Below are 18,097 nucleotides of genomic sequence, written 5' to 3' on the forward strand. Positions count from 1 at the left end.
TTGTCTTCGTAGCAAGGCGTTGGCATGTCACCTTCTTCGACGATTTCAACTGCAGAGAAAGAGAGAAGCATACAGTAAGATCAAGCGGATCGCGATAGCGGATGACGATACTCACAGGCGTTCTCTAAGCTATAACAACTTTTGTGCAAAACTCCCGAGTAAAATTCTAATCCTATAATTGCGAAAATAACGATTGCGAACAAGACCAAAAGTCCGATTTGTAGCAACGGTGCCATAGCTTTAATGATCGATTTTAGCACAACTTGTAGACCTGCGAGGGTCGCACCGGAACGCGACGCAAGTGAATAGAAAAAACAGAGGCATTAGAAAGATGATCATGGCTTTTGATTGGTTCTTAAAGTGCTGGATATGCTACTATGAAGCTGGTTGAGGTGTTACTTAATGGTATGGATGAAATTGTATATGTTGTACAGTTATACGTCATGAGACTTTTGGACTGGGTTTTCTAATGTTCACAACATATGTATATGAGGCGTTCAAATAAACAATGACATCAGTAACTGATTGAATTTTCTTCCAATAATAAGTTCATCACTAATAATAATATTAATAATGAGAGCAAACGAATGGAAATGACTACGCTACATAAATCAACTAAACTACTCACTAGGAACTCCAGAAACTAATTTTAACGGTCGCAACACACGAATCGACCGCAACGTTCTTAGATCTACGTCGAGCGGAAGAGGAAGCAACGTCACGAGCCTATAGAAAGGGGTTATGATTTTGTTATAATCCATAGTTTTACTATTGTTTCCAAAGTTTTGAGGAGAGAAAATTCCACTTCCGGTAGAATCGGGAATGTTACTTCAGATTGTAACAGAAATATTCGTTGTTAAATTACTCATGTTGAAGAACTAGAAATGATTAATTAATATTCGAGGTACGCTGTAAAATGAACTTCAAAGGACAATTGATGAATTACATAACTCCATGCTTTCCAAGCAATGAACATTCTAATGTTAACCCTCAAATGTAGTACTTTGTTCTACAACTGGCAACATCGTTTCTGATCTTAATCGAACATGTGTTTTAGGAAGGTCTATGTAGATAGTGTTTTCAAGCTATAGAACTAGTTTCTCGCAATAGATTTATGATTTTGCATTTGTTTATAATGTACATTTCAGGGCTAGTTTGATTAAGAATGTATCCAACAAAGAAACACACTAAGCTAATCTATTTTAATTTTTCTAATTCTATACTTGCATGGAGTTGGTATATCCGCGCATAAAATACTATAGAAAATTGCATTGTTTACCGCTAAGGAAAAACTAGGGGTAAAAGTTTTTTAAATTAAATAGGTGTCTCAAATAAAATTGTGGCCTTCATTGCAAACCTATTGATTATGATGTTTGTTTTATATAGTTAGTGAGTTAGCACTAACGTTTGTGCCAAGCTATAGGGCTATAAACTAACTGGTCGTTAACAAGACTATTTGCTTGTTTAATGTTTACACGATAGCTAGAAAATTGTTGGTAAATATATGTTCACTTTTAACCGCCGGTTGTAGTAAAAGTGGCCCCACTTACCCCGTGAAAACGACGAAGAAATCCATCATGTTCCAGATGTTGCGCAGATAGGAGTCGGCGTGCAGCACGAGCCCTAGCGCGACGATTTTCAACGCGGCCTCGATCGTGAAGATACACAGGAAGTAGCTCTCCGTTAGTTCCAGCTTCTGGGCGAGCACCGTTTTGTCGCCTCGCGGTAGATGCTCCTCCAACGCCAGCACTACGCAGTTGGCGATGATTGTCAGTAAGACGGCGTACTCGAACGGCGGCCATTCTATGATGAATTTGGTTGTCCTGGCAGAGTGCGAAAATATCGTTGGTTAGCCGGTGGTAGTGCCCTTAGCTACGATCTTCGGCTTTACCACTACACTACATACTTTCTTATAAAATTATCTTCCGCAAAGATGAACAGCGATGACGGCCCGGGTGGTGGAGGGCCGGTGCGATGCCTGGGACTACCCTTCTTGCCCTTCTTTGGACCCATTTCCTCCCCGCTGCTGTCCTTATCAGGAAGCGCCTCCTCTTGGGACGCTGCTAGCCTATTGAAACATTAAAAAGATCACTCGATCAGACTCTCGTTGCTAATATAATCTATTTATATAATAACGTCTGAATGATCAACAGATTTTTCACGAGTCATGTGTTAACATGAAACCATATAAATATTTTTTGAATGGTATTTTTTAACAGCTGCTAAATTTTAACCTAAAAAAGAGCGTCGGTTTTTCAAAGTAACTAGCGTTAACATTACATTTGCGTTTTACCGTTTTGTTCCAATTACGAATGAATGTTTCTAAACAAAATAATAATTATCAAAACTTAACTGAAAATTCTCGTTTCAAAAGTGTATATGCAGAGTAAAACGCCACTTATAAATCTATTCTAATTGAACAGGGTTTTGAAGTTCATTCACTTGATAAACTATATAAACAGTATATGGATATTGTTTTCTAATATTAGTTGTGCAATTAATTCCTTATGTCTTAACTTGCCAAATGAAAGAAAAAATCATGTTTCTTATGATGATTATGATTAGTTTCGAGTCTTTTTCCAGAAAAACAATTAATATATTCACCATATTTTATTGCTATTAGCTTTACAAACCCCATTAATAGGTTAAAATACTAAGATTGAGATGCTGAACTTAAAAGGCAAACTCGGCACGTATAGAGGAAAGACAATTTTGTTGAGTGTGATTCTATTTTCCCCCACGTTTTTATATCACTCTGATGATCTCATCCACTTGAACCAGTTCATTTGCCAAGAGCAAAAACTTGTCTACATCATTTGTCACGGAGGTAAAATTTTTAACATATAGGCATGTTCCGTTTGTTAAGCAAAGAAAATAAATAAGGAAATCGAAAAAGTTAACAACTAATCTTACTGCCAAACTGCATGTATATCCATCTTCATTTTGACTTTTCTTTGTGTTAAGTGGTTGCACTGTCAGACGGGTGTTGTTTAGATAAGACACAAAAGAAAAAAAAACAAAACTATGCAGACAATATATCCAAAAGAATCCGTTTTCTATGCATCTGCAGTATAATTAGCCGTCCATCTTGGCTTTATCAGGCTAACTATCAATCACAAGATCGCACATAATCACTTTATTTTTTTGATAGCCGACCATTCGAGGAAACCAAACATCGTGGAACACTCGAAACAATGCGGATTAGTACCACACGGTAATATTACTGTGGTCACTCGGAGCCCAGAATCAAACGACCGTAAGAGCCGGCGAGCACTGACTGCTTCGGAGTTCGAAAGGATACTGGATGCTAATATCGGAATCGTAAAAGATGCCTCTTACTTTTGCCTGCCTTGAACGGCCCGTGCTGGAGTGGTGGCTCCGTCGCCGTGGTGGTGGGGCCGGTCAAGGTTCGACCGAGGAAGATGACTTAACGGTGTGGATGGTGCGTAAGATGTAGCACAAAGCACTCGCCACGGATGAAAGGATATAGTTACCCTGATGACACGCTGGCGAAACGTGTAGTCGAATCGCACGAAAGGCGCAGAGGCTGAGTGTCGACCTAATGGGTAGCACGATACCGTGGCAACGTGAGTCGACTAAGGCATCTAATGTCTTCCCGATACCAGAGCAAATCAGCATTATCGATCAGCGCTTCAAGTGAGATGTATTAGGGGAACAACCATTTCACCAAAGCACCCAAAAGGATCTTGTCACTTTGTAACTACAAACGTTATCTTTTTTATGGCATGGAGTCTTAATGCTTTGTCGTTAATCGTCACGATGGTTGCAGGGAGTGCTTTGAACATCTTTGATTTATATTTTTTATACTGCTCTTGATTAATCATTGACAATGGGACTAAACTAAGCAATGATTTGTTGATCAACATAAAATCATGATTTTACATTAATTATTGCATAAAATGTGTTAGGAGACCCTAAGTAGCCTCACAAAGTTTGATGCATTCCTGAAATAATTTAAAATAATGTTCCATTTTAAAAATAACAAATGAATAAAACAAATAAACAAACAAATAAAATAAATAAACAAATGTTCATACAATGGATAAATTTGGAAACCATTCATTAATACTAAGTTAATTGATAAATGGATCCATATGTAGACATTAATTTGTTTAAAAAATCAGGCCCTTAAACTCTGCCTGAATGAATTTTAATCCCCTTTGTAACCGGATGTGAATATATGTAGCTCGACCGTTACCATATGACATGACGGTGGGGGTTCCTATCGTTATGGGACATTTAATCGGTTGAATTGAACTGCCACTCAGCAGAATGGAAAACAAATATAAACGGCTCGGATGTTTTGTTAGGAACGCATGTCCGATTACCAAAAATCACTCCCGATTAATGATTCATCAATCTTCTGTCAATTCGTCAATCTTTCTTCCTTCGAAATCAGAGCGTCACTGGAAAGAGAACACTCGACTTTGGCGCCCCTCCAGTTGGCAAGCGACGGCGTGCCATAGCGAACACGGTGGGTAAACATTAAATGTCGAGAGAAAACAGTTTGAGTTGAGCGCCTGCTGAACGGTTCCGGGGGGTTTGCTATGAATCATCGGCTGGTTTTTGTATTGGTGACACTTGATTATTGTCTCTACTTTTTTTCTAGGTGGAAGCCAAACGGGAGCAAATGCATGCGAACAGCCATGAGTTCGAGGCTGTTCAGTTGAAGAAGATCAATAAACGGAGGTTAGACATTTGAAATTTGGCAGTGCTAAGATTTCCTTTTCTTTTATGACTATGTATGAGGTTTCAATTAGAGTCCATCGCAATAGATAATCCCCTGTTGATGCATTTGCTTTTTCATGAAAAGGATTACACTGATTCAATATTCTGACTGGTTTAATTTACCTAATTTAGATGAAGCATCGAATGGAAACCTTAATGGATCTAGCGTTCAAGGAGATTATTTTTGACAATTACTTAACCCTCAGTCAAAATCAGATTGTTTATCAGAAGGTTTTCTATTAAAAATATTAGGTATTATGCATAACATGTTTTCAATCGTCAACTATTAGATGCCAACATTAAAGTCTATATCAAATAACAATCATTTTAAATCATACAAACACAGGCCATTTATTTACCAATGGCAGATTTTAGGTTCACAGATGGTTTGCCATTAAAATCGGTTGTATTAAAACATGGACCACTTAATTCGCATGGAAGACACCATAGAAAGTATCAATTTAAGGAATTTACTCCGATGTGGTGCTTCAAGAGAAATGGTGTTTTACAAAATTAGTTGAAAATTTGCCATGTTTATAACTTGTTTCTAATTTACCAAAATTAAATTATTTTGCAAGGCATCTTGAAGCGAACCTAGCCACATTACGACAAAAGCTTCTGTGACCTAAAAGAAACCATTTGGGTTATTATTATTATATTATTTTTATTATTATACTAACCATTTGGGTTAGTTATAGTTTATAGAAAATATATCAGTTTATAGTATTCGGTTTATTCGGTAAACTTAATTTGCATAGTGTAGAAAGATGGTTTAAAATGAATTTTTTTATTTATTATGATATTACAGACGTTGCCGTATTGTGTTTAAAATGCATTATTGGACACTCTTAAAACAACATTGATTCCTCCCATATTACAGGTGGTTTTGTCTGTTTAGGAAATTTCTCGTAATTTATTGTCATTTAAAAAGAAACAGAAATTGTTAGCTCAATTTGTACCTTAAATTAAACAACCTAAGCTTAAAACAACGGTATTCTTTAAAATGATAAGCTTAAATCGATAGAATGACCGTGCGAATAGAAGTTGTACGGCTTGTAAGACTTGAGTAAACAAGCCAAAAAGGCAGGCATTTGGGATGTACAGACGAATATGCACCATTGTCGTTGTTCAAAATTAAGACTAGTAGTCCCCAAGGTGACCCATTTCGCATGAAAGCTTCTCATGGGGAGGTATTAAAAATTCATTTTCCATTGCATCATGTCAATCACATGCAGGCGACCAGTGCGGTGTCATGGGACCGGTTACATACGACTTTGAACCACGACACCGATGGGTTTTGAAGTGCATTTGGAAAAATAAAGTAAAAACAAAAAAAATAGGTTGTCCCGGATCGTGGCACATTTTACCCGCGCACATGAGCACTCACGTAGAAAAGGTGTACAAATGGACTCTCTTTCAGGCATTTCAAGGACAACGTGCAGGGACAGCATGGAAGACAGCGCAATGTTTAGCACGCAAACAGCCAGAAGTAAAGCGTGACGTCAGCGCGATGACGACAGATTAGACGACATGGTGTTGCTTTTAGCAAGCAAAGAGATTGTATGCGTTGCGTTTCGAAAAGGGACGCTCGGGAGGGTTTCCAAAACGAACAGCTATACGAAGAGCGGCGTCAGTCTTTCAGAACTCACAAGTCACGGACCTATGTGGAGATTTTCCCCTCGGTGGGAGGAACGTGATGGTTCTGCACGCGGGAGTAAGCTCCGTTACACAGCGACGGTAGGAACGGCTGGTTAAACTGGTTGGCGAGTGGTGGCAGGTTTGAGACACAAAGACGCCACCCGAACGCGGTGGCGACAGGCCGTACCATCGCTCAACTCCTAATCCATACCGAAGGATTTTGCCCGCGGCTGTGTAACTTCCCTGGAGGGCTGTGTGTTTCGAGTTTTCTCTCCGCGTTCGCGCTCGCGCCAGGACGAGCCCGTGAGCCTTGTGGATGCCAAAGTTCCTCCAATAAGTGCCGTTGTAAGAGGCGCTTTTAAAATTACGAAACTTCGGCACATTTTATTGGACCAGTCGTGTTATTTTTTGCTGTTCTGGTCCTTTGATATCTCGACCTTCTGGTGCTCGAGAGCGAAACGGAATAAGAGAACGACTGTGACCGACATTCTAGGAACGGAATGAAACAGAAATATTGTCTTTTCGTTCCAGGCAACGGCCTGGAGTCCACGATCGACTGAAGCAATTTCACGCATCGTGCGAGAAGCATAACAAACCATGTTATTAACACACCGCATGGTTACACACTCACACAGACACCAACCTATACACTCACGCGCGCAAGGCACACGCTCGTTGGGTAGTGAATATTTGTTTATCGATCCACCTTTGCTTCCTTTTCGTGGTGTGCACGGGTTGACTTGAGCGTTTTTCACGTAGAATACGACAAGGCGAGCGTAGGAAAAAGAGGAAAAGAATTTGGCAAACGGAATCACGTTACACTTGAAAGTGCAAAGACCCGCACAGATGTAGCACACGCCTCGCGTACATCCCTTTGTACATATAAATTTGACGAAACGCTGGTGGGTTCCCCTGAGGCCCCATTTGACCACTAATCGAAAGAAATGAAAAATCATGATTTTCCTGGGAGATTGTTATCCTTTCTGGTTGCTTCACCATTACCATGGCCAAGGAAAAATGCCACTCTGTCACATAACGTGAGGTTTTCTTTTTTTTGAGTGATGCTAATGATAATTGTTAGAGTTCGGCGAAACCAATGGAGGCGCCTGGTGGCGTACAGTATAGCTGTTGAATTTTCGTAAAATTTCCATGGTACGTGCCAAAATTTGTCGACTAACGAAGACGCTAACAGCAGCGTTTGGATGTCCATTCATTTCGTATTCCTACCGTGCACTACATCATCCCCGTTGGCACGATGGAAGCACGTTGCAAATGCCTAATACTCACGCACTGTACATTTGATGGCTTTGGTTTGGAGTGGTGGCGATTCCGAACGCTTCACACGCTGGCCAACGGCACTTGGATGCTCTCAAGTAACGTAAAACATTGGAAATAGAAAAAACAAACCACCAAAACTACACACTTTCAGCGAGGCGCACGGCTTGAAAGTGGACGGTCCACGCCACGAATACAAAACACGCATCGAACGGCCCAACGAACGGACGCAACTGGCCCCAGCAGGGCACGGCAGATTGCCTTTCAACGTCGTGTAAGCTAGTGGAACTCTCGGGACTCCTTTGCGTCTACATGAACTGCGACCGTCGGAAAAAGCTCTCACGGCCGCTACGGCCCACCAGGCGCCTCCATGAGCATCACAATAAAGCCAACCAGCGCTGTATGAGTGAGTGTTTGAGTGGTAGCCTGGTTCACGAGGCGCTGGGTAACCGGGACAAGCAGTAAACGATGACGTGTATTTACAGGAGCGGATGTCCTGCGAGCGACTGAGTGGTTCGTTTGACAAGGAACAACAGCATCATCGTCACAACACTCGTTGGTAGAAATCAGTGCGATGGGGAAAACGATACTTTAAAGGAACCAAAAAAACTGTTTACAAGGAAACCTAGTTTGTAGCATTGAATGACCATGGAGTGAGTTGCGGGGCGTTTGGGGATGGAAAGAAGTGAACAAAAAAAAAAAAACGTGGAGAGCCACTAGTAACACGACAGCATCTGAGCGAGGGCTAACGATTACAGCAAGCGTTTTTCAAGGCTTTTGAAGGCGTATGGGGTTGAAGGTGTGGAATACATTAGCATACATTATACAGAGGTAAACGGGCCCAGTTGCAAGATGCGGTCCTGGATACCTTTTCAGGTGCATAAAGTGCTTGTACTGAGCAACCGACTGACAAATGCATAGCTTAAGTGTTTGCACAAGGTTTTCTACGATTACCAATCATTTAAAGCCGACTTATAAACTTAAAAAAATTGGAGCTCTTCTCAACTGGACAAAATAGAGCATGTCAGAATTTTAAAATATTCGACGTTACCTAGAAACGTTGGAAAATTGAATGGCGTTATGCAAATTGCTGGTTGCTTTCGTAACCGATGCAAATAAGATTGATTCTGAGAATAAAGAACGCCGAACGGGAACAAAGCCTACAGGGTCATGCAATTCCATTGAATCGAAACTTTTGTGGCTCAACTATAAATATTGCTTTTTGAGTTTGGGCTAGACATAAAGTTATCGGTGAATGTGAATTTCGAAGTTATTTTAGCGGGAAATCGTTACATTTCATAAGTTGTAATATATGAGCGTTGACATTCAGTTTTTGATTTGTTTAAATACTTATAAGTTGTGACAATTGTAAGCTTTTCAGCTATTAGATGATTATTTTGTGGAATTGAAAAAGAAGCATCCACGAAGGATGCAAACAATTGAATAAATAAATAAATTGAACTTCAATTTAATACAGTTTGATTTACATAAGGAAAACTAAACTTACAAAAATCGTGGTTAAATTTAAAGTCAGTAAATTTATCATAACTCTTCCGCAAAATCTCTTAAAAAGTAAACTATTGATGACAATTAAACTTTTATACAAATTCTTTTGGGTTAAATTCACATGTTGATCAAAGTTAGAACCACTTGTCAAAACTACTGACCTTGTGACATCAATCGAAGAAACATAGGATGGAAGATCGTGCAGCATATTGGAAGAAACAACACGATGCATCATCTTTGCACGGTTTCGTGAGAAAAAAAAAATGCTTATATGTGTAGCTTTGTGCTGCTTGGGCTAAGATCAAACAAAGGAACCCAAGACAAATATTTACCTCCTTGAGCTTTTGTCAAATCTGTTTCAAACGCATCACATTCATACCGTTCATATTCGATAAGGGCTTTCACACATGTGAAGATATAACCACCACTAAAGCAAAATAGTAATTTGATTTCATGCCCTCAGAAAGAGTTGCATTTGTAAACAACAAAAGCACTTGCAAAGCTTTCCAGCATTCGGGCATGTTCGTGTGTATTTGTACTGGGTCGTAATACGAAACATGTGATACTTTCTTCCCTCTTTTTCCCACTAAAAAATGTTCTTGAGTGCCCTTCTAACACAAGTACACACGTAAGTAAACATGAACGCACTCCATTCTGCAGTAGCCGGAATTAAGCAGATTTCTTACACATACTAATACATAAAATTATGACAGAATATTTACAAATATTGAAGGGAAACCATTCGAATTGGGTTGTGGGTATGCTCAATCTTATAAAAAAAGTAGAAAATTTTAGCATGTTCTGTATCACTTTTTCGATAGCATAAGATTATTCTTCTCCTGACGTTGCAAAGAAGTGGTCGTTTTGTTTAGGCAGGTTTGAACGTTTTGGTGCATTGTTCAAACATCCATACATGGTTCGGAGCGCCAGTCGGTGCAAAACGGATGTATCGAATTTAAGGAACGTTTTCTTAACCGACACACAGGGGTGACGAATGTATCGATCAAACGCAGTGTGTCATAACTTATCACCACCCCATACTCGCACGAGGCTGGCTAGCAAGTTGGTAGGCAAATGATAAAAAAGGCACGCGAAACCGGCGCATTCCGACAAGGACACAAATTGGTTGTATACAAGAATAAAACAGTCCATCCTCGAACGCGCCTCCGGACGGCAAAGTGGTTGCCCATAACCGCTTGTCAGTAGCGTCTTGAGTTTTATACCTCATACACACAGCCACAGACAAAGCCGCGTGCTAAGGAAAGGCAGCTTTGCTGCATGTTTTGCTCATTTGAAAGGTGCATTAGGCAAATTTAGCTACGGAGCTATGCAACTGTGTGTTGGGAGCTTAGAGCGATGTTTTTGACTAAATAGAATAGAATAGTTGGTTTCCGGATAAACACATAATTTAAGCAGCTAAAACATGTCTGCAATCTTGTGTTCATCTCAGCATTGCAAAATGCCTATCCATTAATACGGATATCGCCTTCCGTACGCCTTTGTTAAATCCATCTCTCCCCAGTGGACAGTCGTTATCCTTGTACTATAAAGCGGACCGTAAATTTTTATTACGTCAACAGCGAACGGGTGTAGAAACTTTCACTCTCCGTTGAGGAACAACTGAGAATCTTTAAGCAGGTTCTGCACCTTCGATGGAATCACGTGAACGATGGTAGGCAGCTACAGCCATCGGCCAAACGTTCATGCCAAGCACCCTCAAACACACGCTCACTTCCAGTGCTGGCTGTTATTTTAAGTGCCGACACTTTTTTTATTCTTGGACAGCTTCCAACTGGTCCCCCGTGCCTGGTCTGGTGCATTGACCAGGAAATAAGTGCACTACTTGTTTTGCTTACGTACTCCAGGGACTCCATTCCTGCTCCTACCGAACGACTCGATTGTTACAGTCCCTTCGCTGCGTTGCCATGGGACGAGGACCGCGATGTGAATGGGGTGAAGCGTTAGGTTCAAAAGTGGGTTTGATACCTGTCACATTAATCCCCCCTCTCTCTCCGCCCCTTTCACACTCCATTCCGTCCAATTGGCGGTGATAAACATTTCTGCCAACATGGCGCGCTTGCAGTGCGCTGCTTTCGGTCGGTGCAGTAAAGCGGGCCACGGCTTGGTTTGGCGTTCTAGTAAACATCACGGTTAATGGATCAGTGCTAGCGTACTCATTTTTTACAAACCCAGCTCAAGGAAAGGAACGGCGATTCGATCTTTCCCGTACAGACGGGAAGAGCTCCAAACTGAACAGTCGTAGTTTAACCCGTTGTCTTTTTTCGTCACACGGAACTCTGTCTGTCTCGTTCATACGCTCCGTCTGAGAACGGAAGTCGAGTCTGTCTCGGGCAAGCCGCCGTATCGTTCCTATTCGGGGCCGGCACATTCGGTACTCGGGTGTCCTATTTTTTGAGTCGAATTTCACGTCGTACGCATAACCACTTTCTTCAACTGGTGCGACAACACTTTCTTCAACTAGGTAAACCTGACCAGCAATCGGGCTCACGAAAATTTCTCACCTCACAACATGAGCTTGGGGCAGGGACATGGTTTTCGGCGAAGGTGTTTATTATAACTGTTTAATTTATTTTTGAAAGTAAACAGATTTATATTTACGTTGAAAGATTTCAACTAAACAAAACAATTAACCCTTGCTCTCGTTAAGTGTTCTCTTAAAAAATAAGCATTTACTCACCTTACAATTTATATACATCCATACAACTTATTCCGCGCCGCATTCACGCCCTTGGTTGGAAACTGGCGTTCACAGACTCAGCAGTCAGTATCATCGCGCACGTCAACGTATACTGATCGTAATCCTAGGATCGCTCGTTGCCCGCCTGCGGCAGTTGCACCTGGGAATCGGCACTATACCGGAGTATTTGTGGCAGATTCGGGCGAAAACGGGAAGCCGGAGGCGCACACACGATCTGGAACGCTTGCTTACCTTTCCAAATATCAACCCTCACAACACATCAGCACAACCGAATGATCATCACTATTCTTTTCTCACGCTTTACACCGTATTTGCACAACGAAGCCTGCACGTGGAAAGAGGAGGAAAATCCGAAAATTATCAGTGACCAGGCAGCACTGGACGCAAATATGACAGCTACAATCCATTACACGCCTGCTTTGTAGGCTATTGAATCCAATAGGAGATTGGCCATTGCACATAATTAAGTCCAATTTAGCTAGATCCAATCCGGAAGATTCCGGTTCGGTAATTGAGAGCAATCGATGCAACTCTGCGTTTTATATTCCGTGTATGTGTGTGTGTATGTTTGTGTGTGTGATTTGTGGTTTGGTGTGTTTGGAAGGGAATGGTAGTTTCATAGCACCACCCACAGCTCGCATGCGACCGTTCTTCCTGCCGTGACTTGCCCTCTTCTGTTTCTTTAAATCTCTACACTTGAGTGCACAACTGGCAACCCTCCAGCGGAAATTAATTTTAAATCCCTCGCCATTCGCCTGCTGTCGTTAGCACACAAAAACACACAGACAAACACACACCATCGTACTTCTACTAACACAAGCTTAACGCATCTGAGCTCGGTGGCCAAAAATGGGGCAGATTCCGTCGAACATTTCGTATCCCGGGCCAACGGCACCAAAACCGGGTCGCGCTGAAGCAGGACGTCTTCTTTCGATCCCACCGTGGTGGAGGCAGTTTCTCCATCCGTTTTACTCGATAAAACAGCCTTTGGTTGGGTCATCCAACCAGGATGGACTCTACCGATACTGTGTATCGAACTCGAAACTCGCTTTATTGATGATGGAAGCGAATATCCACCTTTTACTGTTGACATTTGTGGGCAATCTATTTTTATCGCTGTATGTATCCCGTTCGGTTTATTTTTTTTTTTCCACAGTTTTACCTGTGTGCGCAATAACCCAGCACATTCTTTGTCGCAGTCCTTCGGGTCCAAGGGGTCGGCTACACCACACAGCCGGACCGATTTAGAACCTTTTGTTCTGCTTCCGTGTCCTGTGTTCTGCTCGTTGCTCGATCTTTTTTCCAATCCCTCATTCACCTTTGGCGGGGCTTCCACAATGTTGATTCATGGTTTCGGACATTAATTTCTTATAACGGAATTGGGGAAGAACATTTCGGGCGTAGTAATAATATAATCTCCTGGTGTACAATGCTACGGTGAGTATTTTGGTTGCGCTTAAGAACCAGAATTATTTTACACATGCGCACACACACCCACATCAAGACTTTGGTGTTTGCAGAACAACCTGCAAACATTGGCACTGAAGCAACATTGCTATGATTTTTTCACATATTTCCCAGCCTTAGCTCCTAGGGTTCTTCGCCTCATGCAAGAATGAGCATTCTTTACCACCGCAGCACACACACATATACACACACACACACACACACACATACACATACACGTAATGCTGCAACCGAAAACACTCGCTTTCCCCCGTCCTTACGACCGCAAACGCAGGTGGGGAAGGGAAATTTTCACATTCTATCCGCACGGCACGGTTCACAAATTGCACAACTTCTGCGAGCTTGCGAGGGCTCCAGTATTGCTGCAGTTATACTTTCTACCCAGCGGACTATCTGTTGTCTCCACTGGTGCTGCTTTTCACGGATTGGAAAACACGCTTTTCTTTCCCTACAGATTTATAACAGCCAATTCGCAGTTGGTGCAGGATGTAGCAGGAAGCTTGCAATGGGACATTTTTCTTCACCTTATCACCAGCTCAAACGCATCCTCGCTCGCTCGCTAGCAGCACGGTCGCGATTTGGCGTCTCCCTCCCACGTTGCGCTGGTTTTTTCCAAGCTCGGACGGGCGCGAACTTTTCACGAGGTCTCGGCTCGATGCCTGCCTGCACTGTTCTGAGTAGGTCGACGAGCGAAATCGCCACCTCGACCTGCAGAAAAGGTGCTCGTGATGGTCGGTCGGTAGATCGCTGCTCGGTATGCTCGTGCTCGAACCAATTCCGTCCCGTTGCCTTCTTCCCCCAACAGGCTGGTAAGAGATGCGTATTGTAATCCTTGCTTTGCTGAAGGGAGACCGAACATGCCGCAAAATGCCGGTAGCAACTGAAAGCTGTTGGTACGAAAGGGCACCAGAAAGCAGCGAGCGAACGAGACGAAACGAACCTGCCTGCCACCCACCGTGTGCTGCGGATGGATCGTAAGGATATGAGCTTTATCTCACCTGCTCACCTTCCTAGTGGGTGGCAGCGTCAGTGAACGCGTCTGTGGAGCTTTTCGACAAACATGACTGTTCTTTCCCACTCAGTGAGTCCTGTTAGGAAGCTCGCATTCTGGGATTTTCCTTGAGCCGAAGCTTTAAGCTGTAAGAAATATAAATTCGAAGAAATAAATTCTTGATGAAAATGTCCGTTTCGAGTTCATCACTCTTCGTAGAACGAGTTTACTCCGTTGCAGTGTTTTACCCGTTACACAGAAAGGATCTTTAACATACAAAAAACTGATTGATTTGTTTTGACTATGATACGCAAAAGCACTATGCAAAATATTCTAAGGAACCACATGCTCTTCACCTTTGTGGAGAAAATGACGTCTATTATTCCTTTTCCTTTTTTATACGCATTTAAAAAATGTGAGAAAAGTGTAGCAATACAACATCCATAAGCTGTTATATATCCTTAAAATTAACGACATTTCTGTAGAACCCCTCGAGTTAACATAACGATACTGTTATAATTACCTCAAAACGGAATGCTTACGAAACTATGAATGTTTTTCGATGTTGTTGAAAGGTGGCGCTAAAAAATTTCGATTTAAAAAAAATGTGTTAGGTAGGTGAGTATCAAACTGCATGTTTTCAGAAAAAATCTGTAAAGTAGCAGCAGTTTTACGCCTCGTAACAATGTTGCTTCATTTTTAGTGAATAGAAATAGGGCTGGTTAAAATTATTACTGCAGAACAGTTTCGGATGGAACGAAGGAAGAACCAGTTTGATCTCTTCGGGTTATCCTAGCATTTTTGTTGATTTTTATTTGTTACTGCTTAAGAGTTTCTTAGTTTTTCAACAGATTTTATCGTGGCGAAACCAACCCGTTCGTTTGATTCCAGATTTTCAAACATAATACTAACTAATATACATTAGTGTCCTTCCGCTGGGTAAGTTTTTCGATATAATATTGTTATAAAGTTGGTAATAGCCGTCAGGGATCCTCAAATTTATTATCCTTTCGACGTTGTAAGATAAAGGTTTGAAAACGATTTTCCAACATTTCTACACCCTGCAAGTGTAAACCATTCAAACTGACTGGATTTAGTTTATCGTTTAGAGTTCAACAGGAAAATTGTCCGATAAAGAATATTTTAGCATGTTCAACTAACTGTGGTTCGATCAAATTATTTAAAGCACATTTTAACACGGCGCTTTGGGCAGCGTGACTGTAACAGTGTTATTTTAATCTTGTGACCTAGGTCTAAGTTTTGTCTTCTTTCTCGGAAATGGTTGCATTTTTAGTTATATGTTTTGCACACAAATACGCACAAATATGGCTGGAGAACGAAGGGATTAATCAATCGACCCTTATTATAGACTTTATGAGTGGAGAAATGCCCACTCAAAAGCGCCGAAAGTAAACCCCATTTTTTATATGCTTTTTCACGTCAAGCGTTGTTCGAAAACACATAAGCTGACCTTTGTGGTACTTCGCTACGGCTTTGGAATATACATAGTTGACCGAGTAAATGTATAAATTCTACACAAACGCATCCTCCCAAAAGAATGCAACATTATCGAGGTTTTTTTTTATAATTTCGACGGTGACGTAACAACAAGGGAGAGACAAGATGGGGCCTCTAGAAATTTACGTCATTGGCTTTACGTTTCGTCGATCGTTTGGTTTGTTTTGGTTTCATTTTTTTACGGTAAACTTTAATGTATCACAGAAAAAATGTATTTACAACATCGGTTCCCGAGCTGGCGTGCCGCGTGCTGGTTTCCAATTGTTTTAAAATAGTGTATCAGATTTTGATCTAAAGGTTTTTTGTTCGGTTAATGGGGTTTTCTCAATGGATGTGTACGTAATGGGTGGAGCCTTTCAAGTTTACCGGCAGTCATTACGATAACATTTGTAATGCGATCGATTTTTTGCCAGATACATTATTTTCTGTTTTTCATGAATATGAGCTTCCAATTTCAAAAATTAGGATCGGTTGAAGATCGGTTGATCTATTTTCGCTTTCAGAAATGCTTCCATACAAAATAGCTAACCATGCGTGATCACGATTGCCTCGAAATTTTACTGTTTGCCTTCGATTTCGTTTGGTTTTTTCATTCTTTACCATCAAGATTTGTTGTCCTATTTTACTTTATGTTTTAATAATACTTCATCTGCAACGTTTTAGATTCGCCAACGAATGCAAACGAATATTATTTCTCTGTGACGCGAAATTTTATTTTTGGGATATGCAAGTTCGACTCCTCTATCTTTCGGGATCACCGGATTGCACTTAACTTGCCCATATCTATTGTTAAGTTAGACGGAGCTTTAGATTTTTACTACAATGTGTCTTATCCAAGTTCCTCTAGTGCACTTTAGCACTGTAAACATGTAACGCATTAGGTAGAGATGCCTTTAGATTGCCGGTTAAGCAAGGTTCTACAACAATCCTACAGAAATGGAAAGTGAAAGAAAATCCGAAACAAATATACGCTGCTACCCGTTGCAGACGTGTTTGGTAATAAAACACAAACATTGCAATACTTTAGCACCGTTAAAGGTACCACGTTCTGGTTCGTTAACGGGTACAGTTCGTGTTTGATGCTGATAAATTTATAAACTTTCATCTATTTTTCTTCAAAGTGTCAACAGTTTAGGTAGTGGAAAAATGGCAGTTTAATAATGTTTGAAAGCTGTTCACTGGGAATGTTAGAGATTTAATAAAGAAGTACATTTGCTGTCGTTTAAGCATCGCATTCAGAAGGTTAAATAGATATAGTCCTCGCGGTACAACACGTTTCATACAGTTCCGGGATTTACATGTACCATCAGTTGTTCTTTGATATACCTTATTGTTAATATTTACAGCACTAAGATCGGTTATTAGTAGACTTTAAATTTTGGCAAGTGTATCTTTCGTGTTAGGTTTAATTATATAGTTTTTAGTGGTTGCGGGGTCGTTGCTAGGGAACTTAAATGGTTTTATACCCAGCGACACAATTTTAAAGTTTTACGAAACCGTTTGCGCGGCTTCAGATCCTATTATGCTCTCTCTCCAGGCGTTTGGTTTTATTTGAAGTATATTCATTTAAAGCTAGCTGAATCAATCGTACGAATCATTTGCCTGGGTATGTTTTTAAACCTCATTCGATTTCTCGTCTAATGATCTGTTCTAAACGGCAAAAGACTTTTGTTTTCGTTTTACTGTTCATTACTACAGTTTTGGACCTTTTTCAAACGATTTTTACTTACACTAAAATCGCGCACTGTCACTTGGTACGATAAAGGGTATTTGAACTCGCAAATATTACGTTCTCGCGAGGAAGGCTACATATGTAGAAGGGTTGAAAATAACTCAATTAGGGAACAAACTAGACACAGAGTGGCGCGGGGACTTACGTGAATCTCTACTGTGCGAGTTAAGCTATGAACCAAATGCCATTAGAGTAAATTGGAAATCTCTAGAAAATCTTCATCTACATTAACTGCTTCCCTGTATGAACTGTGTGTACTGACTGCGTACGATTCTACTGTTTTAATCAATACGAAATGTGTAACCACACCCGCAACACTAAAAATATATCCCCAAACTATAGGTATCCACGTGACCAATAATAAAAATTCGGTCACCATAAGGTGTGAAAAACCCGATTATATGCGAAGTCTTGTAAAACACCTTCTAAACATCGTGTGCGATGATGGTAAGTGTAACGCGTTGCTGTGATGTCTACTTAGAATCATAAAACATTCGATCTG

The 18,097-nt window shown here is 40.9% G+C and overlaps 1 protein-coding gene across 1 annotated transcript in view; it reads right to left on the minus strand.

Moving 5' to 3' along the window:
- LOC131290058 (voltage-dependent calcium channel type A subunit alpha-1-like) overlaps positions 1 to 7,685 on the minus strand; it is a 19,993-nt gene extending 12,308 nt beyond the window's left edge. The window contains exons 1-6 of the mRNA XM_058319437.1: positions 7,675 to 7,685; positions 1,907 to 2,068; positions 1,551 to 1,823; positions 629 to 726; positions 116 to 271; positions 1 to 49 (exon numbers count right to left, since the gene is read on the minus strand). The exon at positions 1 to 49 is cut by the window's left edge and continues 181 nt beyond it. Coding sequence (XP_058175420.1) covers positions 1 to 49; positions 116 to 271; positions 629 to 726; positions 1,551 to 1,823; positions 1,907 to 2,068; positions 7,675 to 7,685 — 749 coding nt within the window. The remainder of the gene's footprint in view (positions 50 to 115; positions 272 to 628; positions 727 to 1,550; positions 1,824 to 1,906; positions 2,069 to 7,674) is intronic.
- Positions 7,686 to 18,097: the final 10,412 nt, after the last annotated feature.

The sequence above is a fragment of the Anopheles ziemanni genome, chromosome 3 (genome assembly GCF_943734765.1).
Source record: "Anopheles ziemanni chromosome 3, idAnoZiCoDA_A2_x.2, whole genome shotgun sequence".
Taxonomy (NCBI): Eukaryota; Metazoa; Arthropoda; class Insecta; order Diptera; family Culicidae; genus Anopheles; species Anopheles ziemanni.